This window comes from Phyllostomus hastatus, unplaced genomic scaffold, assembly GCF_019186645.2.
Source record: "Phyllostomus hastatus isolate PE091 unplaced genomic scaffold, TTU_PhHast_1.1 phas_scaffold_1674, whole genome shotgun sequence".
In the NCBI taxonomy this organism is placed as follows: Eukaryota; Metazoa; Chordata; class Mammalia; order Chiroptera; family Phyllostomidae; genus Phyllostomus; species Phyllostomus hastatus.
In genome coordinates, this window is record NW_025334011.1 from 14435559 (window position 1) to 14461706 (window position 26148).

At 33.7% G+C, this 26148-nt stretch overlaps 1 protein-coding gene across 1 annotated transcript in view; it reads right to left on the bottom strand.

The window, feature by feature from the left end:
* GPR158 (G protein-coupled receptor 158) overlaps window positions 1-26148 on the bottom strand; it is a 358403-nt gene that overhangs the window by 18050 nt on the left and 314205 nt on the right. Inside the window, exon 7 of the mRNA XM_045858176.1 lies at window positions 14485-14723. Coding sequence (XP_045714132.1) covers window positions 14485-14723 — 239 coding nt within the window. The remainder of the gene's footprint in view (window positions 1-14484; window positions 14724-26148) is intronic.

Below are 26148 nucleotides of genomic sequence, written 5' to 3' on the forward strand. Positions count from 1 at the left end.
CAGGATTTGTTCAAAATTCTGCAACCCCATTTTGGTTAACTGATTCATATTTCCATTAGAATATTCACTCATACTCATTTAGGACCCTGGAAATAACTCCTGACACAAAAGTAGGACAATAAGGGGTTCCTGACAGAGCAGGCATATCATCACTTTCAAGACTTTCTTGATGGTCAGATTTTATGTTTTCCACCCATATCGCTTGGCTTTTTTGTGTGTGTGCTTTATATTTCTTAGACTCTGACTTCTTGTCTAGTCTCTGACACTCAGGCCAGCCTTTTGTGAGGTATTGCATGCATGTTCAATTAGAAACCTTCAGTGCCTCCCTATTGTTTTACGGATGCTTGGTTCTGGCATTCCAAGCCCCCATGACTTTATGTTATAAGAGGTCTATAGGAAAAAAGTCCAACCATTGTTAATATAACAAGAGGGGTGTCCATGACATCAATGTAACCTGGCAGCTAAGGAATGCACATGTGTGAACAATGACAATTTCACTGTACTAGCCAGTGGAGATGGTAGACTCAATTGAGCGAGCATGTGTACTGTGTGGCTGTCACATTCAAAATGACTGAGCAAGAGCAATGAATCTGCATCAAATTTTGCATTAAGCTTGAACAGTCCTCCATGGAAACTATCTGGATGATTCAGAAGGCCACAGCTATGGGCAACTGGTGATTGGCAGCTTCATCATGACAACATGCCCGCTCATGCATCACATCTGGAGCAGAGAGAGTTTTTTGGTGAAACATCGAATCACCCTGGAGACTCATCCCCACTAACAGCCCAGATTTGGCACCCTGCGACTTCTTATTTTTCCAAAAACTAAAATCACCTTTGAAAGGGAAGAGATTTCAGACTGTAGATGAGATTCAGGAAAAAACCCCAAACAAATGGGGCAGCTGATGGCAATTGGGAGAACTGTGTGAGGTCCCAAGGTGCCTATTTTGAAGGAGACTGAGGCATCACTGTTCTGTGTACAATGTTTCTTGTATCTTGTTTCTACTTCAATAAATGTACCTATTTTTCATATTACATGGCTAGATATCTTCTGAACAGACCTTGTATATCCAACTTGATCTCCCCATGCTCCCCTACATGGACTCTGAGCTGACCAAGGAAGACTCATTGCCCTCCGAACACTCCAAATGTCCTTTTTTCTAAGTCTTTGTTCAAACTATTGCTCACACAAGAAATCTCTTCTCACCCACATTTCCATGTCTTAACCAATTTTTCAATATTTGATTAAGGTCCCACCTTCATCAAAAGGCCACCTGAAATGCTTCTGACTTACATTGAATTTTCCTTCTTCTAATGGGGTTTTAACTATACTACATAATGCAGAGAACAATGCCACATAATATGTAATTGGGAAAATATTGTTCATGGAGACTAGTAACATTTTTTAGTCATCCCCCAGCCCCAAATAGTTATGATCTCCTTCAGGGCAAGAATTGAATCTCTCAATTATTTTTTCTGCCTTTGCCCACACATATGACAGTACTGAGCACACACATATATAAGATTTACTAAGTATTTGTTGAATTGAATGAATAGAAATGATATCAGCTTCATGCTACTGGAAATGTAGTCTTTGTTATCTTGCCATTCCATCTCACACTGCAGGGCCCATTCATAATCTGAAGGTCATATTGGCATTATTGTTAATAATGGCAACCCTATTTATAGCTAGACCACTAAACACGTGTATAGTACTGTTTTTGGAACTCAAGAGTGGTAAATGCAAAAATATTAAGTAACACTAGCACAAAAAATGTTGTAATTGAAGGATTCATATGTAGCTCTACCTCCTGCTAATTATTTTACTGCTTTCATATAATGTTATACTGAGAATTAAAAAAAAAATAAAGTAGTTATCAGGTTACTTAGTGTGCTACAATGGAGAATTACATTTAAAAGTATAAAACAAAATAAGATTCCTCATAATAGCTAACCAGAACATTAAAATCATTTCATTAGCAATATCAAACCACACACTGTAGCTGAAAAACAACTTATGATTCAAAGTACCAATTATACTAAATGTGATATATAAAAGTTGTGCTGGGAAAAAATCAGTTTCATATAATTAACTTCAGACTAACACTGCAATTAGTAAAGAAAATATGCAGATGTTACCAAATTTTGCAGTGTTATTATATGGGAGTTGAAATATGTGTTGTTCTTCAGCTTCAGAGAATAATTTCTGGAGTTACATTATTTTGATGGAAGGCATGACTATAGTTAAAAAGGGAATTGCATTTATACTTAAAGAGCCAAATAGGACTCTCAGATAACTGAGATATTTTATTTTTAATCTATAAAGGACAACAATTAGTTGAAAAGTTAACTAACACAGCCTTGTAAAAATTAATATACTGTAATAAAAGCAATCTCAAGCTATCTTTCCAAAGGGTGGGTCAAGCAAAGAAGTGAGAACGAATATCAGTTCTTTGACATTGAAGATGTCTCAGCTCTGAGATCATAAGACCACCCGCAAGGCCTGAGAGAAAAACAACTTCAAATTGCAAATGTCTCTCAAGCTGTGGTAGCCTGCTTTGCCCCGCTGCAAATCATTTTGTGTTAATAACAACTTACCCTTTTTAGTCCCTTTGATAATTATCTTTACATGGCAGAAATAAATACATAAATGAAAAAGGTTCCAGTTTTTATTTTTAAAGTGTTGCTTTAATGTTCTTTTCTATTTAACTCTAAATCTTATCCACTTAGAAAATTCATGGTCAAAGTAAACTTATTATGCTTCTATTGTAATAGTATGGTGAGCAGTGGAAAGCTATCACTGAGTATTATAAGATCAGAGACTTCTCAGGGTGCCCCAGGGTCAATGTCAGGGCAGCAAGCTGTGTCTTTCAGTAATGTTCTTTCCATTTCCTTCTCCCATTTGCATGCGTATTGTTTGGGAAAGAGGTTGGAATTAGGATTGTTTGTTAACATTTTAAAATGTATTTTAAGCCCTAGCCAGTGTGATTCAGTTGAATGGAGCATAATCCTGTGTACCAAAAGGTTGCAGGTTCAATTCCTTGTTAGGACACAAGCCTAGGTTGCAGGTTTGGTCCTGGGTCATGATGTTTCTCTCTCACATGGGTGTTTCTGTTTCTCTCTCTCCCTTTCTCCCCCTCTCTAAAAATAATAAGCATGTCTTCAAGTGAGGATAAAAAATAAATAAAATAAAAATGTGTCTTAAAATTTCAGCCTTTTATGGAAGACTGCCAGAATGCACATGATTTACCTTGGCTTGGGCTGCATTACTAGAAACTCACCCATTTTTTTTTGTTTTGAAGGACTAGCTTGAGTGGCTTTAGAATGACTGTAGTGGGGGTTACATTTTTGTTTAATTATATTCTACCTCTGTGGAAAAATATTTTACTTCTTTGAGATATATTTGTTTGTATGATGCTAAAGGGCAATGAGAAAGAATAAGTTAATTTACTTTATATTTTAATTTTTACACTTATAAAATTTTTGAGATCATTTTGCTGAGTTAGGCTTAGCTTGGGATATTGCTTGACCATTGATTGAATAAGGATTCATGTGGTCATTACAAGTCTTTGACTGTTCTGTTGGCCAAAAGGTCTCCATGAAAGTACTTTTAATACAAGGAAAAGATCTGCCAAAATATTTTTGACAACTGAGTTGTTCAAGCAACAAAAGAGAGTTTTCTTCTTAATGTTTTCTTCTCTTTAAAGTCTTAGGGTTCCACAGGGGAGCTAAAACTCATTAAAAAAATGGTAGTCACCACACATATCTTAATTTCTCTTGCTCCCTGTTCTGCACATGCGGTCCCAAGACAATCTCATTTACTACCAAATTTCTTGAACTTCCAAAAGGAAAAATGGTAGTAGAATATAAAATTAAGATACAGATGAATTTATCCTCTGCCTTTTAGCATTAAATAGCTGCTCTTCAAAGAAATAAAATATTTCTCAGAAGAAGGGGTATATAAATGAACAGGAAAACAACCCCCTACTTCAATCTTTCTAAAAACTGAAGCAAGACCTTCAAAAAGTGTGTGTGAGCTTTTAACACTATAGCCCAAGCTAAGACAACTAAACTGTCAATGGGGTCAGTCTTTTATCCTTTGATTAAAAATTAAAAGTTCATTTAAAAATGCTAACAAGTGATGCAGCATGGATTAAGGCATATGGTACATTAAAATAAAAGGAGGTTGATGTAATGAGCCTAAATAATGAACATTAATCTAAAGCAGATGGAGAAGTCTAAATCTATTTTCCTCAATACTCATTAAATGGTGCTTATATCCCATTTCACCTGTCATAATCTGGCCTAGTCTTCTAGGGTAATTAAGTCTTTAAATTCCTAGAAACAATTGCTATTTCAGAATTTCCTTATATAACTTAGGAAGAGAGTTACTGGATTCTTCTCAGTTCCATCTAAATGTCAACATACTACTAATGAAGGTACTAAACACACTGCCTGTTTTGTGTGTTTAAAATATTTTACCAGGAAGGAGGAGAACAAAAAAGGCCAGCATGTCAATGAAGAAGAGATATGTGAAGGTTTTATTTTCTGTAGTGAAAATATTGCATGTGAAATTCATGAAAATGAATTAGTACTTTTGAACAGTGGGGTAATCAATGTTGTTATATCCTGAAAGTGAATAAATATTTTAAAATTCCCAAGTGGAATATGAACCCAAGCCTCTCATGCCTGTATAATTATTGCTTAGATCTTTCTCTATGTCTTTCTTTTAAACTTGGTGAATAAAATATATGGCAAGGGGTGCCAAGCTCTGATGAGTTTCTGAAACCACAAATACCTCAAGTATTGATGAACTTTTCACAGCCATGAAGAGATAAGGGGAGATCTTAATTTACAAAAGAGTCTTTGTCAGGGAATAGTCATAAGATCATATAAATGCAGTTGAGAAGAGTTACGCCAAATCAGTGATAGAGATAATAGTGAATAGCAGAAAATAAAGGAAATAAATGGAAACCTCGATAGAGCTTTTTATATAAATTCTTGTGCCAGGTTAGAGAATACAGAAAAATAGCTTTAGTCTCAATTTGGTCCTTTTTTAATCATCTTAGAATATCATCACCCAACTTCTGGAAGAAACTGAGGAAATATTTCAGTGCTTGCCTAGATCCGCACTGAAGTCTCATACAGAGATGTGTAGCCATGGGAAATTTAGAACGGAAGTCCTAAAAGTCCCTGACATTACCACCTGTCACTCACTTCTCCTTTTTGTTGATTCTTGTAAGCAAGTTAAAAATCTGTCCACTTATTCTAACTTATCTTGCTTCCTTGTCAATATACTCAGTTTATGTTCTGAGTTTGTAGTCAGAAACTGACTGCTAACCAACTAAATATACTAAAGAATGAACTCCACTGTATCACCACATCCACTACTACATTTCTGTATTCCAAATGTGGAAGTCCTATACTTAGGGAGTCTGCTGGCAACTCTAAATTGAGATGTGGTCTTCCTGAACCTAGAGGTGAAATTATAAAGGATAATTTGGACATGAGAAGTTAATTCTACTCATTTATCTGTATCAACCAATTATTTTAACTTTTTCATACAACAAATTTTAATGCTATTGTAAAATATCCTGAACATGGACACCTGATAACCAATTTACCAACTAGGGTACCTTGATTTAGGGAAAAAAAAAACACTCGGTAATTCCACAACCAATAATTTTCAAAATGAATATGATTTGGTATATTTATTCACTTTCTCTCTCTTTTTTTGACATAAAAATAATTTTTAAAAATTTTATTTTAATTGATGTTGCAGTACAATTTCCTATCTTTTACTCCCATCCCAACCCCCCCACCCAACCTTCCCCTCCTCCCTCCTATTTCTACCGCCCCTAGTTTTTATCCATGTGTCCTTTATACTTGTTCCTGTATACCCCTTCCCCTTTTCCCCTGAAATTCCCCTGAAATTCCCTCTCCTCTCTCCTCTGGTCACTGTCAGCCTGTTCTCTATTTCGGTGTCTTTGGTTATATTTTGCTTGCTTCTTTGTTTTGTTGTTTAGGTTCCTGTTAAAGGTGAGACATATGGTATTTGTCTTTCACTGCCTGGCTTGTTTCGCTTAGCATAATGCTTTCCAGGTCCATCCAAGCTGTTGCAAAGGGTAGGAGCTCCTTCTTTCTTTCTTCTGCATAGAATTCCATTGTGTAAATGTACCATAGTTTTTTGATCCATTCATTTACTGATGGGCATCTAGGTTGCTTCCAACACTTGGCTATTGCAAATTGTGCTGCTATGAACATTGGGGTTCATAGGTTCTTTTGGATTGGTGTTTCAGGGTTCTTAGGATATAATCCTAGCAGTGGAATTGCTAGGTCAAAAGGCAGATCCATTTTTAGTTTTCTGAGAAAATTCCATACTGTTTTCCATGTGGTTGTTCCAGTCTGCAATTTGCTTTCTCTTTTAATTTAGAAGAATGTTTCCTAGTCCCAACCCCTTTATTCTTTACAAAGCTCTAGGAGAATAGTAAAATAATAAAAAATTTTAATTGAAAGCAAATTGGTTTTATTCTACTTCAGTATGTATAAATGCACTATATTTAAAACATGATAATTCTGATTTGCCATGCCAAATTTGTACCAGTCTCTTATTTTGACTGTTAGAGAAGTCAGAGGTAAAATTTCATAAAAGGGCTGGGTATTGTCAATTTAATTTATATAATTTGCTCCCAAAACACCTCCCCTAATATGAACATACACTTTTACCATTAAAATGAAATTGGGGACAATTGTGTAACTTGGATTTTTGGATTCAATGTATTTTCATATACTGGTCTAATTCCACCAATAGAAAATATCACAAGATAAAGGTAACTGAGCTCACTTTTGATTCTTTCAGCAAATGCTTACCAAGAGCCTACAGCTGACAGACACTTTGTTAGGAGTCAGTGTGAACAATGTGGGCAATGTTGCTGAGGAGCACACAGCTCCTAGGTTGGGAGAGGAGAGAGGACTGAGCAGATGTACGAATGCTTTCTTTTGCCTTCAGTGAGCTACAAATAACATATTCAACATACTCAGAAAAATTCAAAGTGCTGAGTTATATAAGGATAGATAATGTAAGTATGACAGTTAAGTCTCTATAGGATTTCTAGTCTAAACCAGAAATATTCTGGAATATCCAAATTTTGAAATTCTCTTTCTACCAGATAAAGGAAAACCATTAAAAAAAAAGCTTACTCTAGACACTTATTACATTGTCCAATATTCATTTTTCTCTCACAGTTGCAACCTCTATATACTTGTTCATTTTTTATTAGAGCTTACCTCATAACTTTTTACACAGGACAAACAATGTCCTGTGTAAACAATTTTCCATGAATATGGAAAATTATAGATGGACACAAATAACAATGGAATCCTGAAAGTCATTTTTATTTTCTTTTTCGTGTTTTCAAATATTTCCTTAAAGAAGAAACTGAGGTTTTTAGAGGCCCACAGATTTTTCCAAGCTGTTTTCTACATGTTTCTTCCTTCTGTAACTCGTGTGGTAGAAAAATTACTATTTGAGTAGTTTTGGAGTACTAAGCAAAAATAGAGTGGACCCATTCTTTAAAATTATTGCCCATATTTCTAACTAGAGTTCTACTTCAGTGGAAAAATGATTATGTATTGCATTCTTTCAAATGATTCTTTATTTGCATTTAAAAAATAGACTGCTTTTTACAGATACAGCTGATCCAGAATGCATGTTCATCAATATATTAACCATCAGTTTTCCTTTTCCTCTAGATTGACTTCTGACATACATGCAAGCGTGTACAGCTTCTTCACAAAAATTTTCCATAACCTCAAGGTAAAACCTAACTCCTGCCTCTCCAAAGTCTCTCCTCTACATAGAAATATTTCTGTTTAGGAAACAGGGAATAATTTAACTTTTAGTACAGGTTGCTTTTTGGCTGACTGAAGGTATGTGAATTTATCCCTAAATAAGAGCCAGAATATACAAAGTCTAGTGGTAAACATCCTACTTATAGAAATATATATGAAGAGAACTGCAAAGAGGCATATGCTGCACATTAGAAAACATTAAGACTGATTACAGAATATCAAATGCTACATGCTGAAAGATAAATAAATGAAATTGCTCTACGGTAGTGTGGAAAAAAAACACAGCAGCCTCATGTATCTAATTTTTCAAGACAGTCCTAATTTCAATTAGCTGTTCTCATCACTAAATCATGTGTCTTAATTTTTCTTTAGAGAATTTTGTCACTGTGAGAAAAGCATATTATTGCAACTAAGGTATTCTTGTAGTTTGTAAGGCAAAAGCAATGATGAGGAGACAACAAAAACACCACCCCCAACATTTAACTTCCTCTTACCTCTTGGTCTTTGTAACCTATCACTAGTCTTTTATTTTCTAAAAGACCCTAATGTTATCATTTAAAACCTTTGGGAGTTTTAGTTTAACAAATTACTGTTACTGAAGTCTTGCTACTTCCATCTCACTCCTAAAGGCATGACCTATCAGGGTTGTCTAACCTATGGCCCATGGGCCGCATGCAGCCCAGGATGGCTGTGAATGTGGCCCAACACTACAGTGTAAATTTACTTAAAACATTGTGAGATTTTTGTGTGATTATGTGTTGTAATGTATTTAATGTGTGGCTCAAGACAACTCTTCTTCCAGTGTGGCACAGAGATACCAAAAGGTAGGACACCGCTCATAGATCTTCCCATCATAATTAATCTCTTCTCTTAGCTTCTCGCTACTTCTTTACCTTAACTGAGACCTTATTATTGTGCAAGGAACTGCATATCCAGCAGCTTGCTCAAACTACAGATCCTTATCCTCTTTTGTACTACCTGCTTCCGGGGCCCCAGGAAAGTGAGCTCAGGAGCCTTTGTGCTATGTCTCCTTCCCCGGCAATCTCCAGAAATACTAAAAAATGCCTATTTTTTCATATTTTTCTCCTGGTTAGTGGAAAAAAATTGCTACCTGGTAAACTTTCTCTCTGGAGGAAGGCAGGATTTAGTGGCAGAAAAGTACAATAAAAATAGCCTATGACACTCAAGAGCTATTGTAGGGGAATAGTTAAATAAGTTAGGAGAGAATTCTGTGGTCAGATGGATTCTTCAATGTGTGATTTGGAAAATAAGGAAGTTTCAGATGACAGAAAAGTCATATAAAATGGAGAGGTCACTGGAGATGAGAGGTCAGTGTTGGATGAGCCTGGCACAGGAGTTAGTTTAGATAATACAATGGAGAAAAAAATAAGACTGGGTAGGAATATGGGGAGATTTATAGATAGGTAGGCAAGAATCGGAAGACTCTCCTCTTTGATGGCTCCTACTTAATTATTCAAGGAGGGATTCTCTAAGTGAAAAGAGAAACATGGGTAGTTTGGAGGTATGAAGACAAGATTCAAGACAAGACTTGAAATAAACATTTTGAAGCTGTTCTAGTGGTTGATCAGGGAAACAGAAAGACTATTATGAAAGGCACAGAGCACAGCTGAAATAAGTGATCATTATAGCCTATTAAGTTCATTTGATCTCTTCTTCTGAGTCAGTAGCTCTATACTTTAGAATAACATCAGAATCATCTGGAAGGCTTGTTACACAGAGATTGCTGGGAGCAACTCCCCTGGGGTGTCTGATTGATGAAGTCTGGAAACTGGCCCAAGAATGTGCATTTATAGCAAATTCCCAGTGATGCTCCTGCTGCTGCTGGTTTCGAAACCACACTTTGAGAACCATTGCTCTACATCGTTCTCCATTCTAATGAGTCCAAACCCCAAGTCCCTAAATTTGGTACATTTCACTTAATAATAGCATAATATAGTCACTAAATATATATAATTATATATAATTTATTAATATATATTGAGTATAATATATTCACCATATATATATATATATATATATATATATATATATATATATATATATATATTCTAAAAGCAATCTAGATTGAACTTCCTGATTCATCACATCGCTTTCCTTGTTCTCTGAATTCCTATAGCAGGATTTACAAGACTCACAACAAACTTAAGCATTCATCATTATTCACAATGTATTCCAACACAATCCTCTTTTCCAGTTATGTATTTCCTTCATGGTTCATACAATTGCCACACACCTCCACTACTATACCTATCAAAGGGAATGTTCTCTACATCTCTTTACAATAATTGAAATCAATGATTTTCAACTTGTGTGCTGCAAGAATTTTGAAAGTATGCCTTTACTTCCCTTGCCTTTGGGTCAAATTCATAAAATTTTCTTTACAGCCAAGATCTGTAAGTTTTGTACCTATATTTTCTTCTATGTAATTTATTATTTTAGATCTTGTATTTAAGTCTTTGATTCATTTTGAATTAATTTTTTGTACATGGAGACAAACTATAATCAAGTTTCATTCTTTTGCATGTGGCTTTCCAATTTTCCTAGAGCCATTTATTGAAGAGGCTTTCTTTTCTCCATTATGTGTTTTTGATTCCTTTGTCAAAATATTTGCCAATATACATATGGTTCTATTTCTGGGCTCTCAGTTCTGTTCCACTGGTCAGTGTGTCTGTTTTTCTACCAACAACATGCTGTTTTGATGATTGTAGCTCTGTAGTACAGTTTGAAGGCAGGTAGTATGATACCTGCAGCTTCATTGTTTATTTTCAGGATTGCTTTTGCTATTCTGGGTCTTTGTGGTTCTATACAAATCTGATGATTTATTTTATTTCTTTAAAAAATGACATTGGGATTTTGATGGGGATAGCATTAAATCTGTCTGTTGCTTTGGGTAATGTGGCCATTTTAACTATTTGATTCTTCTAATCCGTGAACACAGAATATCTTTCCATTTTATTGTATCTTTTTCAATTTCTTTTAATAATGCTTTGTAGTTTTCACTATATAGGTCCTTTACACCCTTTGCTAAGTTTACTATTAGGTATTTTATTCTTTTGATTGAAATTGCAAAAAAATTTTTTTCTTTTCTTTTTCTGAAGTTTCATTGTTAGTGTATAGGAAAGTAATGAATTTTTGTGCATTGATTTTTGTATGCTGCAACTTTACTGTATTTCTTTATTGTTTCTAATAGTTTTATTGGTGGTGTCTTCAGGGTTTTCTATATACAGAATCATGTCATCTGCAAAAATGACACTTTTAATTTTTCCTTCCCAGTGTGAATGCCCTTTACTTCTTTCTCTTGTCTGATTGCTCTGACAAGGACTTTGAGAGCTATGTTGAATAAGAGTGGTGAGAGTGGGCATCCTTGTCTTGCTCCTAGTTTTAGAAGAAATGCTTCAGTACTTCACCAATGAGTGTGATAAAGGTCATATATGGCCTTTATTATGTTGAGGAACTTTCCTTCTCTACCTATTTTACTGAGTGTCTTCATGATAAATTAATGGGACCATATCAAACTAAAAAGCTTCTGCAAAGCAGAAGAAACTGACAACAGAACAAAAAGGCAACCAACTGAATGGGAGATGATATTTGAAAACAACAGCTCCAACAAATTGTCAGTATCCAAAATATATGAAAATCTCATATGACTCAATAACAAATAGAAAAACAATCCAATTTAAAAATAGACAGAGGACCTGAACAGGCATCTCTCCCAAGAAGACATGCAAAGGGCCAACAGGTATATGAAAAGATGTTCAACTTCACTAACTATTAGGGAAATGTAAATGAAAACTATAAGGGGATACCATTTCACACCTGTTAGAATGGCTGTTTTCAACAAGACAAGTGATAACAAGTGTTGGAGCAGTTGTGGAGAAAAGGGGACAGTCACTGCTGGTGGCAATGTAAACTGGTGCAGCCACTATGGAAAGCAGTATGGCGGTTTCTGAAAAAATTAAGAATAGAACTACCATATGACCCAGCAATCCCTCTTCTATGTATCTATCTGCAAAACTCAAAAACATTTATTCACAAAGACATATGCACCCCTGTCTTCATTGCATTATTTGCAGTGGCAAAGACATGAAGACAAACAAAGTGTCCTTTGATAGATGACTGGATAAAGAAGATGTGGTACATTTATACAATGGAATATTACTTAGCCATAAGGAAAGATGAATTCTGCTTTGTGACAACATGGATAAACCTTGAGAATATTATGCTAAGCAAAATAAGTCAGCCAGAAAAAGCAAAGAACCATATTATTGCACTTATATGTGAATTATAAAATTGAAGCTCATAGACACAGGCAACAGTATGGTGGTTACCAGAGAGAAGGGAGTGGGGTTAGTAAAGCCTAAAGGGGACCAAACATATGGTGCCAGAAAATGATTTGACTTTGGGTGTCAGACACAGAATACAATATGCAGACCATGTATCACAGAAATATACATCAAAACTGATATGATCCTATTATCAATGTCACATAAATAAATAAGTAAATCATGCAACACTTTTACTATTCAGTCAGGGGCCCTGAGCTCTTTTTCCTTAGATTGTCAAATAAAAAATGACAACAGCCAACACAACAATAGCTCTCTCATGTGAGTGAATCAAAATTAAACATATATTTTTGTTGGATAGGCTAAATATATAATATATATTTTGGTGTGCTGCAGAATTTTAGTGGTTAGTTTATGTGTGCCATGAGATAAAAAAAGGTTGAAATTCACAAATCTAAATATCACTCATGGCTCAAAGAACTTCTCTTTTATAAAGATTCCTGGGTTCTGGTCCAAACTGCTGTTTTCCTTCATTGAAATACTATTGTCCCAAGAGTCTTTATCACACAGTTTTGTTTTTTAATAATTTTTAATGATTCTCATTTATCTATATAAACCAGTAGTAAGCTAATTGATAGAAATAAGGCTTTTATACATTTTACATTTCCTTCAAAGTGTTCAGCACAGTACTAGAGATATTATAGGCCCTCAGTAGATCTTGTTTATTGTATGAAATTCTCACATCATATAAAGAAATTTTATACAAAATTAGTTGTAGACTACTATAAGTTATATATTTCTATTTATTTTTACATAGAAATCACAAATGTGATCTTCTACAGAATATAAAATAAATTTTTAGAAGACCTTGTATACATCTTAAAACCAGTGTGTACAAAATGCAAAAAATGCTAGGTAAACAGGTCATGCTTTCTGTTTGTTTCTTCCCTACTCAATGATATCTCATCATGTATTTTCATTATTACATTCTTTTTAAAACAGAAAATAAATACAGTGGGCCTTTCTTCATGGTAATACAGGGAAATGATTTTTTCCTAGCTTAGCTAATTTGGGTTGAAGAACATCAAATGATGTTAGAGGTTTCTATTGAGTAGAAATTTTATATTTATCTAATTTGTTTAATTTTAATATCCAGACTAAAGTCAGAATCAGAGTTGCTTCTTACCTTAGTTCTATGCTTTGTCTTCTGCTATATATATTGGTATCTATTGATATGAATCTACTGATACTTTCTTTGATGATTGGCTTTATAGTGTCATTATTACTATTCCCTGTATTGCTTTATTTTTATAGATATCAGGCCTATAAGATTCCTAAACTATCTTGCCCAGAAAAATATTATCCTGGTTAAATTATAAACTAAATACACATTTTATTAACTTCTAGCAAAATATAAACATGACTATTCAATCAACAATTGCCAAATATGAGGGAAACAGAAAATGGGAATTAGATTCATGTGTTTATTTTTGATATATGCCAAATAAAATTAAGATTTGTCCTATGACTAACTAAGGGGAATGACAACAAAATGATAAAGGTTTGTTTTCATTGTTTTTGTTTTTTTTGGTATCTTTGAAGGCTTAGTTTAAAACAGCCTACTATCAGCATCACAAAAATTCCTATGGGTTTTTCTTCTTCATTTTTGAAAAAACTGAGGTATCAGAAAAATAAGCTATGTTTTTGGCCCAAGCCATTATGTGGTTCTTCCAAGTTCTCCAGCTCTCAGTCACATAACTCTTACCACCTCCAAGTAGTCTGGCTTTTTTTGTGTGTGTATACTACTGGACCTCCAGATAATTCCTAATAAATTATCTTCAGAGGAAGATAGATTACTTAGAGTTTTTGCAGAGAAAATGTCTACACAAAGAGTACCCTCAATAACAGGTCAGATATGTCACAGGACCAAAACTATATAAAAAATACCACCATGTTCCCTTTTTTCTCCCAGCTAAAGAAATAACTCAAGAGAATCACTACTGTTAATCAAATGGAAAGACATCGATAAGATGGAAAGCAGAAAGTCTTTCTATACAAAGAAGTTGCCTTTACTAACTACATGTCTACTTCTTGATTTATTTATTTTCACAACAAAGCTAAATACCTTTGAAAAAGAATGGAAACTTTCAGAAAAAGTTTTTGCTCCACATATAATTACTGTCCTTTTCATAATATTGTTTTACCGAAACCATATTGGGTGATATTCCTTTAGGCTTTGTGAAAGGATTTGACAAGTTTTCTAAAAAAGTCTATTTTAACACAACTGGAAAAAGGATAAAACAATCACACAAAACAAGTGATCACATACCAACTGCTGTCATGTAATCCCAGCGTTCGATGAGGCACATATTGAAGATGAGGTGATCAGATGTTTGCCCTTGGCCAATAAGAGAAATCTGCCTCTCCAAATTCTGGCAAACAGACGAAGTCCAGCCAACAAGAAACCAAAATACTACCAGGAGTATTACTGCCAGCATCCTCATAACCCGTCCACCAGTCATGTATGGAATCCGTTGGGCTGTTCGAGAAAGGAACACTTTCAAAACCCTGGAAAAGCAAAACATCAAAATGTTAAGGGAAATCTAAAAATCAATAAAATTCTAAAATATCTAATTTTTCTAGGTGAAGTTTAAACCCAACAAAATCTACTTATGTAGAGTTCGTTTATTGTTGTTCAAGTACATTTGGCTCTATTTTCACCCTACCATGCCCTGCCCTGGCCCACCCATCCCGCCTCCCACCCTTGAACCCGCCCATGGCTTTTTCCACGTGCAAAGTTTTAACATGAAGAAAAACAGAAATATTATTGCTTTTATTTTCATTTAGCTTCATTATGATTTATCTTCCAATAGCAGAACAAATATCCTACATTATATACCAGTGATGAAATAGATTTGTATAGAATGAAATTCTTTGAATATGTCTTAATATTTCAAGACAAATTCTCAGGACTATACAAAGATCCATAGGCAGCATTACTCAACCAGGCTTTCTGAAGGATCAAAAAAAATAGTCCTGAAAGTGAGTAGTTGTATTTTATAATATTACATGGTCAAAAACTTGCTTGGATCAGTTAATTCCTTTACAGTAAAATGGTATAAATGGTATTTTCTGAAAATCATTTTATATCACCCCCTCAATAGTCATTTGATTACAGTACCAAAATAAAAATGAAATAAGTGGGGCATTTAAGTGCTAGGATAATTGAATAAGAGCCCTTCATTAGGAAAGAGGTTTGGGATGGCCTATAAGAAATGTAGTAATTTTTAACATTTTTGGTTATTTTTTTATATATATGACTCAAATGCCAGGGTTGAGGTAAATTAGATAATATCTAAGAACTGTTCCATCTCTAAATACTGTGATAAGGTGAAATTTAACCTTACTATAGTGATCTAACCACCCACACTTTCCTTAATTGCACCTTCAGAATATTCTTAGCTGATTTTAACTCCTACTTTCATTCTTACATTTTGTATTACAAAATTGTTACTTGAATAAACAACCATGAATGACTTATAACACTATAAGGGTATTTTTACTCAATTTCCAAAAAGCAAAAATGAATTAATTTCCCTAACTTTTCTATTCCTTACTCCATCTCACTCTTTTAACATTTTATGAATTGTTCATCATAATTCTTCATAAAAATAATTATAAATCTAGAAATAAAACAAAAACATCTGAAATAGTCCAGATATATTATGCTATGTTTCTCAGCATGTGGACCTTGGATAACTCTCTTTGAATTAACACAACACATCCAGTAAAGAAAATTATTTTCTAGCAGATTCTTATTTATCCCCCACCCCATATCTTTAACTCCATTTTCCTTCAGCCAACACACAGGATGACGTTATTTAATTCTAAATAAAACACATCTTAAATTTTTCTGTGTAACGATGTCAGAAAGACATTAGTATCAAATAATAGTGCAATGGAAGATCTCTTTACTCACCATTGAAATAGCTCACGAGATTAACAGTTACTCTCCACTCCCCATGCAGACGTAGTGAGCACTGCGAGGCTAGCACTGGCAGTGAAGATGCCGCCTCTCTCTCTAGTGTGCTTCAAACACCTCTGCTCCAACCAGTCCAATTGCTCCTTCCTAAGAAGCAGTTGTATTTGTCCCCAAATTATGCCCATTGCTATCATTTTATATAATGTAACTAAGTCATAAATAAAATGATTATCAGGACAAAACAAGAGGATATTTATTTGCATACAGTCTATATTGATTACTTTGATATGACTCCATAACAGTAAGTCACTAAAACAAGCTGTTAACTTAGGGAAAAGTGAGTAACTTTTAATATACTGAGGCAGTCAATAAACTTAAAAACTAGACAGACTTCCAAAATAACTTTTTAGAGTCTCACTACTATTTAAAGAACAACTATTGTGAACAGTAAATAATGCACTGTGGTGATTTATGCTAGAAAGGAACAATATGATCCAAACATCAGATTCATAGTAAAAGAAGAGGCCTTATTTCAAGAAATATTGGTGATTAATATTTGTATGTTTTAAATTGCAGTGCCTATATACTTCTTTACTTTCCTTCTGCTTTAAATATTATCAGTTAAGTGATCAATTACTAATCCCATAAATAGGCTTCTATTACCAGCAAATCAAAAAATGCGAAGAACTCTATCTTATAAATGAGAGAAATTTCTTGGAAAATTAATATTTTGCCAGTGCCAGTCTTATTTTTTCTAGGATAAGCTTTCAGCCACTATGTGCACATAACTGTTGCTGGTTGTACCTAGATGAATTCTGAATGTTGGATGACCAGAACCTCAAAAGAGGGAATCTGACCCATCTGTTTGGTCTTCAATATTTTGGTTGTGAGAATTTTTTCACATTCTAGCTTGACTCATTTTGAATATGTGAAGTATAATTGGAATAAACAAACATTTATACAGTGACAACCATATGTTAGGTATCATGCTGGGCAACACAGGAGCATAAGTTAGTGTTCTTGTTTTCTAGAACTTACAATTTAACTAGAAATAAGTGTGCAAACACCTACCATATAAAACAGCATATATTATAGGTAGTATAAACTAACAGAGTAGATATTATTTATCTGGGCCTTGATACCAATAAATAAAACCAGAGGAAAGTGTACAAGACACAGGGAGATGTTTTAGTTGAAGGGAAATTACATTACAAAGTAAAAAGCAAAGAATTTTAAGTTGTCATTGAGGGATAGTGGTTGGAACTGTTTGACAAGAAAAGAAGTTTTCTTCTCAACCCACAGGAGCTACTAGGGATTTTTCAAGTTACTATGAGGGGTTTTCATCAGGTTGACAACCACTCACTGCTTCAGATTTCTTTCCATGGCTAAGATGTGGAAATCATTTATTTTTCTGATACTTGAAGATTTTCACTATCCACATTGACACTCTAAATCTGAAAGACTACTAATAGTGGATTTTAAAAATAACTTAAAAATATTTCTTTAAAATACTTTAAAGTATTTCTTAACCTGATGAGTTTGTTTTGCAGAGGAAATCCATATGATCCCAGTTTGGTGACCTTTCAATAAAGAAATTCCACTTCCAAATTATCAAACATTTTTATGTCCCACAGATGACCCTTTGGGTAATTATTATAAAGCCTGAGATTTCAAGTTTGTCATAGCCCCCATAATCTCATTTCCAGAGAGGAAAAACCAAAGCAAAATCCTCATGAGCTCCTGTAATATTGATTTTACTAGTTTTCAAAAACTAGGAAACACAATAACACAGCTCTGCACTTTGATCTAAGTATTTTAGGATATTGGCTTTTGTAAAATGGAATAAGATGCATTTTCATAGTATTGCCTTAAAATAAAATGAGAAAGTTTTGTTGTATCTTTAAAAAACGAGCTCTTGTTAGTTTATATGGGCTCAGTCCCTAGAAACCAAATTCTAAAAATGAAATCTTTAGGCATGTTTTAATATGAAATACAGCTGTATAAAAATATAATTATTAAAATTCTTATACAAAGTATTTTTTCTACTGCTTTTTTTCATAGATTTTTATGCTACCATCTGTTCAGAAATTTTCACTATTTCTTAAGGATAACTAACATATACAAGAAGACAACAAGAAATTCTCAGAACTTTATATAAAAAGATATATTTACAGTCTATAGTCAATTCTCATTAGTAGTAGGTAAATTCATAGAAATGATGTTGAAATGATTTTTAAAAATGGGGCAACTGAGGAATTGGCTGTCACTATATTATCTGTCTCTGTTTTCAGTTTCTATAGATCTGATTTGAGCTCATAAAACTCTACTGTAAGAACCTGTACTTAGGTTATGAATTACCTTCCACAAATACAGTATCTATTGATATTGGTACTCTTTGTTTTATTTGATCACCCTCCAGCTTTTGGCATGACTTCAGCCATGTGCTTGATTTTATCATATTGTCTTGATTTTCTTCCTACTCTTCTGACAGTTTGAGTCTCTACTGCAGATTCCTCTTCCCCAGACTTCTCCTTAAATGACAGCATTCCCCAGTGACCTCCTGAATGTAGCTATTGTCTATTCTTGCTCTACACACTGCACTCAGGAAACCTCACCTACTGCTGTTTCACTTCCCACCTTTTAATTTTGTTGATGGCTTGCTTTGTTGTGTAGAATCTTTTTAGTTTGATGTAGTTCTACTTGATTATTTTTGGTTTCATTCATTGCCTTTGTTTTTGGAGTCAGATCCAAAAAATCATTGCCAAGACTAATATGAAGGAAATTACTGTCTACATTTCCTTCTAAAAATTTTATAGTTTAAGGTCATACATTCAAGTCTTTACTCCATTATGAGTTAATTTTTGTTTATTGGGTAAGATAGTGGTCCAGTTTCATTCTTTTGCTTGTGGCTGTTCAGTTTTCCCAACTCCATTTATTGAAGAGACTATCTTTTCCCCATTTATAGTCTTGTCTCCTTTTTCACAATGAATTGATTGTAAGTACATTGGCTTATATCTGGATATCCTATTCCATTCTCTGTGTGTCTGTTTTTATGCCAATGCCAAACTATTTTGATTATAATAGTTTTGTAATACAGTTTGAAATCAGAGAGTGTGATGCTTATAGCTTTGTTCTTTTTTTTCCCCTTAAGACTGCTTTGTCTATTTAGGTTTTTTTCTGGTTCTATACAAATGTTAAGGTTTTTCTACTTCTGGGAAAAATGTCATTAAAATTTCAATAGAAATTGCATTGAATCTGTACATTACTTTATGTGATATGGATATTTTAGCAATATTAATTCTTTTAATCTGTGAGTACAGAGTATCTTTCCATTTGTTTTGGTCTTCTTAAATTTCTTTCATCAGTGTCTTATAATTTTCAGTGTAGCTTCTTTGTTAAATTTATTTCTAGGTTTTTTAAAAATGTAATTGTAAATGGGACTGTCTTCTTAATTTCTCTTTCTGATAGCTTGTTATTAGTATATAAAACTAAACATATTCTTATATATTAATTTTGCATCCTAAAACTTTACTGAATTTATTTATTAGTTCTAATACTAATATTTTTGTGGAGTCTTTGGGTTTTTAAAAAATATATAATATCATGTCACCTGCAAATAGTGACAGTTTTACTTCCTCCTTTCCAATTTTGATGCCTTTTATTTGTTTATCTTGCTTAATTGCTCTGGCTAGAACTTCCAATACCATGTTGACCAAAAGTGGTCAAAGAAGGTATCCTGGTATTTTTTCTAATCTCATAAAAAAAACCTTTCAGCTTTTCAACAGTGAGTATGATGTTAGCTGTGGGCTTGTCATCATATGGCCTTTTATTACATTGATGTACATTCCATATATCTATTTTATTGAGAGTTTTTATCATATACAAATGTTGAATTTTGACAAATGATTCTTGGGTATCTTTCAGATGATCATATGATATTTGACCTTTATTTGTCACTTTCTTGATAGTATCTTTTGATGCAAAAATGTTTTTCATTTTCATGAAGTCCAATATATCTATTTTTCCTTTAGTTGCTCATGCTTTGGGTATCTCTCCAAGACTATGAATATTTTTATTTTGTTTCCAAGAATTTTATAGTTTTAGCTCTCACATTTAAGTCTTTGGTCCTTTTGGAATTAATTTTATATATGGTATAAGGTATGAGTCAGTCATTATTTTGCCTGAGGATATCTGGTGTTGATCTAGATGTCTCTCCTATGCTTACTATCACAGTATCTTTATTGCTGAAGCTTTGAACTAAGTTTTAAAATCAGAAAGTATGACTCCAACTTTGTTCTTCTTTTCTAAGGTTATTGTTAAGGCTATTGGTTCCTTTGCATTTCCATATGAATTTTAAAACCAAAGGCAGGGATGGATTTTATTAGGGATTAGAGTGCATCAGTTTGAGGAGTCCTGCAATTTTTAAACACCCAGTATTCCAAACCATGAACAAAGGATGTCTTTCTATTTATTTAGGTCTTCTTTAATTTCATTCAACAATGTTTTGTAGTCTTCAGAGCACCTGTCTAGCAGTTGTTTTTAAACTTACTCTTAACATATTTTATTTTTATGTGATTATAAATGAAATTTTCCTTTAATTTCAGTTTCTGTTTGTTGCTAATATATAGAAATACAACTGAATTTTGTATAGTAATCTTGTTATATACCAACATTACTAAACTTGTTTACTAGTTCTATTAGTTTTTTGGTGGATCCTTTAAAATTTTCTCCATAGAAGATCATGCAAACTGCAACTAGTCTTACTTTGTATTTCTATTTGGATATCTTTTATTCCTTTTTGGGTGGGCCTTACTTGCTCAAGTGAAAATTTCTAGAACAATGTTGAATAGAAACAGAAAAAAAGCCAACATTTTTATCTTGTTCTTCAACCCAAAAGAGTTCATTCTTTTATTATTAAGCATGATATCAGCTGTGGGTTTTCATACACGATTTTTATCTAGATGAAAAAGTTGCCCTCCATTCCTAGATTATTAATTTTTTTTTAAATTATGAACAGTGTGTTGAATTTTGTCAAATGCTTTTCTGCATTTGTTATGATGATCATGTGGCTTTTGTTCTTTATTATTAATATATGCTATCACATGGATTGGTTTTCTCATGTTGAACCATTTACATTCTCAGCACAAATCCCACCTGGTTATGATGCAATAATCCTCTTTGTAGGTTGCTGGATTCTGTTTGCCAGTATTTTATTGAGCTTTTTGTATCTATATTCATAAGTGATATTGGTCTGTAGTATTGTTTTTTTATGATCTATTTGTTTGGCTTTGGTATCAGGGTAATACTTTCCTCTTAGAATGCAAAGAGAAGTGTTGCCTTATCTATTTTTCTGGATGGCTTATAAAGAACTGGCATTAATTCCTCTTTAAATCTTTGGTATAATTAATCAGTGAAGCAACCAAGTATTGTGGCTTTGGCGGGTAGCGGGGTGGGGGCATATTTTTGATTACTGGTCAGATGTTTTTACTTGTTTCAGGTCTATTGAAATTTTCTGTGTCTTCTGAGTCAGTTTTAATAGTTTGTATCTATCAGGAATAGCTAGAGTAGTTGTGCTTCTAATATTAAATTCCTTGTTAGTTCAATTTCTGTCTTTCGGCCTAGTGATCTAAATTTTGGGTAATAGGCATGAAGATAACCAGAGGACAGGTGAGCCCCTGGAATGTTAGAAAAAATGCAACAAGATTATCAATAGTCATTTTTAAAGGAAAGTAGTCTAAATAAATGAATTAAAAGGTAGAGATTGTCAGATTAGGTTTTTAAAAGTAAGGCCCAACTATATATTTGTTTGTGTGGGTTTTTTTAAACCAACAAATACCCTTTAAATATGACAAAAATAAGTTAAAAGTAAAATGATGGAAATAAAAGATATACCATGCTTACTGTAATCAAAAGAAATCTGGAGTTGCTATATTAGTATCAGACAAAGTAGATTTCAGAGCAAAGAACAGTACCAGGAATAATGAGGATCAATGCATAAGGATAAAGGAGTCAATTTATGAAGAGGACATAAAAACTAAATGTTTATGTATCTAAGAACAGGACCTCAAAATATATGAAGCAAGAACTGAAAGACATATGAGGAAAAATAGGCAAATAAAAACATTTTAAACAACTCTCTAAATATTAATAGGACAAGTAGAGAGAAAATCAGTAATGATATAAAAAACTTCAGCAACATTCTTGAACAGCCTCAAAACAGCAGATGATACATTCTTCCAAGTGCTTATGAAACCTTTACCAGGAGAGATAATCTGGGCCTTAAAACAAGTATCAATAATTTAAGAGGATTGAAGTCACAGTAAGTATGAGCCCAGAAATTAAAAACAGAAAGATTCGTGGACAATCCTTCAATATTTGGAAACTAAATAACACTTCTAAATAACCTATGGGTCAATGAATAAATTCGAATTAGAAATTATTTTGAACTGAATAAAAATGAAAACATAACTCAGGTGTTTTGGACTGGACACATGCAAAAATGCTGGGTGAGGGGCAGCAGAGTAACCAGAGGAAAGGTGAGTATATGGAGCATCAGAAGAGACGTGGGTGTTTCCAAACAATATCATAAGCTGGCCTCTGCCTTTGGGCTGAGACAGAGCAGGCAGGTGATGGCAGCTAACAGCTTGCGGAAGCAGGCTGTGTCACCTTGACTTTAGAGAAGCCTGGCTGCTTTTCTTTTCTGCTGCATGAATGAATTAATCTCATTTTCCACTTATTCTCTTACATGTACTTCACATAAGAAAAAGAAATATTTCCACTTGAGCACATACAAGATTTGTTAGTTAGTAACAAAGAACATTAGGATAAAATATTTATCAGCTGTAGCCTGAGAAGTACTGATTCTGAATTACTAGATGGATTTTGATTTGTAATTTTAAAGTTGATTAACACACAAGTATATGCACACTTAAACAAGTTGCAACTGTAACAATTCAGGCAATAAAAAAATCCCATGTTTCAAATTTGGCACATAGCCCTTAAATTGTATATTGTAATGCAAGCTTCTCCGGAAACATAAACATAATATACCCATGCTACACTGAAATTAGGATATATATATGTATATATATATATATGAAACATGCAAAAGGAGAAGCTTAATATTGAAAAACTTTGAATGTTGATGTTATACAATAGTTGTATTTCCAAGTTACTTGTCATAAAACAAATCAATTAGGACATCTGCAGTCAGACGGAATAAGTACAGCTTTATGTCCTTTCAGTTCTGAGTGAGATGTGCTCCTATTTTATATCTAATGGATTATATGAATAGACAATTAAAAATAAATTTTGCTTTTATTTATAATTTTTAAAAAGGTATTCATTGATGTTAAAGGTTCTATATGAATACAGACCTCTAGCTAATAACTCATTGTTAAGAGTCAAATGACTTCAAATCTTTCTTGTTTCATTAAACATTTTTTAATGGTAAAGTAACTCTAGGGAAACTGTTTAAACATCAATCTCACAAAGCCCAGGTTGATACTTAATGAGTTATAAAACAAAAAAAGGGAAAGTAAAGTTACTTACAAATCAAATTTTTTCAAATGCTTAGAGATAGATAGCTCTGAAACATGAATTTGAAACCTTTATTCTCTACAACTTCATCTTTTTTTATCATTGTTCAACTACAGTTGTCCCCATTTCCCCCTCAACTCTCCCCTGCCCCACCCACCCCCACCTACCACACTCAATCCTACCCTCCCCACCCTTTGGCTTTGTCCGTGGACGGAACTGGAGAGCATTATGCTGAGTGAAGTAAGCCAGGTGGTGAAAGACAGATGCCATATGATCTCACCTATAAGTGGAACCTAATCAACAAAAGAAACAAGCAAGCAAAATATAACCAGAGAAACTGAAATAAAAAACTTACGATTTCATCTTAAGGATGTCATTTTTCTCTAGGGTATCTAATTTTCCTTTTTTTTTTGTTTTTGTCCTTTTGTCTAGACTTCCATTACTTATTTTCTAGTATATGCAAGGCATGGGTATGTGAGGTAAAAGTCATATTTTCTGATTTACCTCTGAAGCTGAGTTAACATTCGTTGGCTTTGGAACTTACTTAGCTTCCTATTGACAAAGTTACTCTACTTGACCAAACTTTAGTCAGGCTCCTCTGAGACCTCTCCTCAACCTTTGTACTTCCCGGTCTTTGCACTGTCCATTTTAACAAGAATCTTGTTAAATAAGTCAGTCTAGAGAGAATCTCCCACTCTGATATCTGAGGTCATCTTGGCCTGCCTTCAGGAAGAAACATGTCAAGTTGGTTAGCCAGAAATATTCTTTTACACCTGATGTTTCCTCTTAGCAATTTTCTAATTTTCCATCCACTGAACCACACCTTGCTCCTTGAGTATAAATTCCCACATTTCTTTGTTGTATTCAGGGTTGAGCCTCATCTCTCTCCCCTACTCAAAGCCCCATTATAGTTGTCCCTAGGAATTCTTTACAAATTCTTCATGAAGAGTCAGATTGAAGTTTCCCTGTAACACTATCCAAACAGCATACTTGCTGGCAGAGAAAGAGACCCTCTTCAGAGGATGAGGAATGAGGCCCTTTTCTCGGGGACAATGTGGTTCTTAACTGTCACTGTAAGTAATTCTCCACTTGAAGGTAGTCAGCCAGTAAAGATGAGAAATCACAGTGAACTCAGCAGAGAGTGTGTCTGAAGTACATATCATTACCAGCATCTATATGGCACAGCCTTCCATTTCCTAGTCAGAATGCAACGTACAGTACACAGCTATGTGTCCAGAGGCCACATTTTTGGTACATTATTTTGACTGAGGTGGGTAACTGGATAAAACAGTTTTAAAATTGTTTCATATTAAATTCTTTGGGTCATGATCTGAGGCCTTAAACACCAGTTATCTGTGGGCTGGGATGAATGCAAGAAGTATTTTGGAAGAATCTTATGTATGTTCATTGGCACTTGCTTAGCCACCTAGAAACAAAGGTTATTATTTCTTTTGTTTTATAAATGAGGGCTAACCAACACCTGATCAATACCTTTGTCAAGGCACATTGGTCTGTATTTAATAGACAAAGTCTAATAACTATACTTCAGGGATTGGCCCCAGACTCCATCTCAAATTCCCTGCCACTCAGTGGTTATCACATGTCAAAGTAAAGGCAAAATCTTCATTTTGTTATGAGCTTTTAACTTTCCTCTATAGCAGCACACTTGCTTTTCTAAAAAGTTGGATATCTTAACCATATTTTATGTATACTTAAAGAATACATTCAATAAATAAATATAAATATCATCCTGTCACTTTTCAAAAACTATTAGAAAACAACTATATATATATACATACATACACACACAGGAGTGGGCAAAAGTAGGTTAACAAAAATAATTAATACAGTAATTAATATATAATTAAAGAATAAACTCTGTTCACAAATAGGTTTATAGCTGTATGTATGCATTTTATTCTTATATTATTTATGTATTAATTATTGTGCATTATGCTGTGCATACATGCAACTATAAACCTACTTTTGAACAGAGTTTATTATTGAATTATTTATGTATCAATTACTGTATTTATTACTATTATTAGTCTACTTTTGCCCACACCTGTATATAAACCTTCCCACAAAGTGTAGAATATTTGGTGCTAATAAACATAGCAGAGAAGCAGCTATGTATTGTGCTGTATTCAGAGCATAGAGTACTGAATAATGCATGAAGTAAAAATCCCTAGTCCAGATCCAGAAGAAGGCTTTGTTGCAACTTGAGTATATATTCACTTTAAACATAGTACAAAAAGGTTCTGTTTCCTCTTGATTAGCCTTAGAAAAAGGAAAGGCAATCTGTTTTCAAAAACCATATTAAAAAGAATAAGAAGATGGTCTTTTAGCATTAAGTTTCTTAATCTCTCTTCACCCCCTTTTCATTTAAAATATTTCCTCATTTTGCCTTCTGAAAATATATGAAGCTTTTTTAACTGTTTTTTTATTTTTTAAATTTACTGTTGTTCAGTC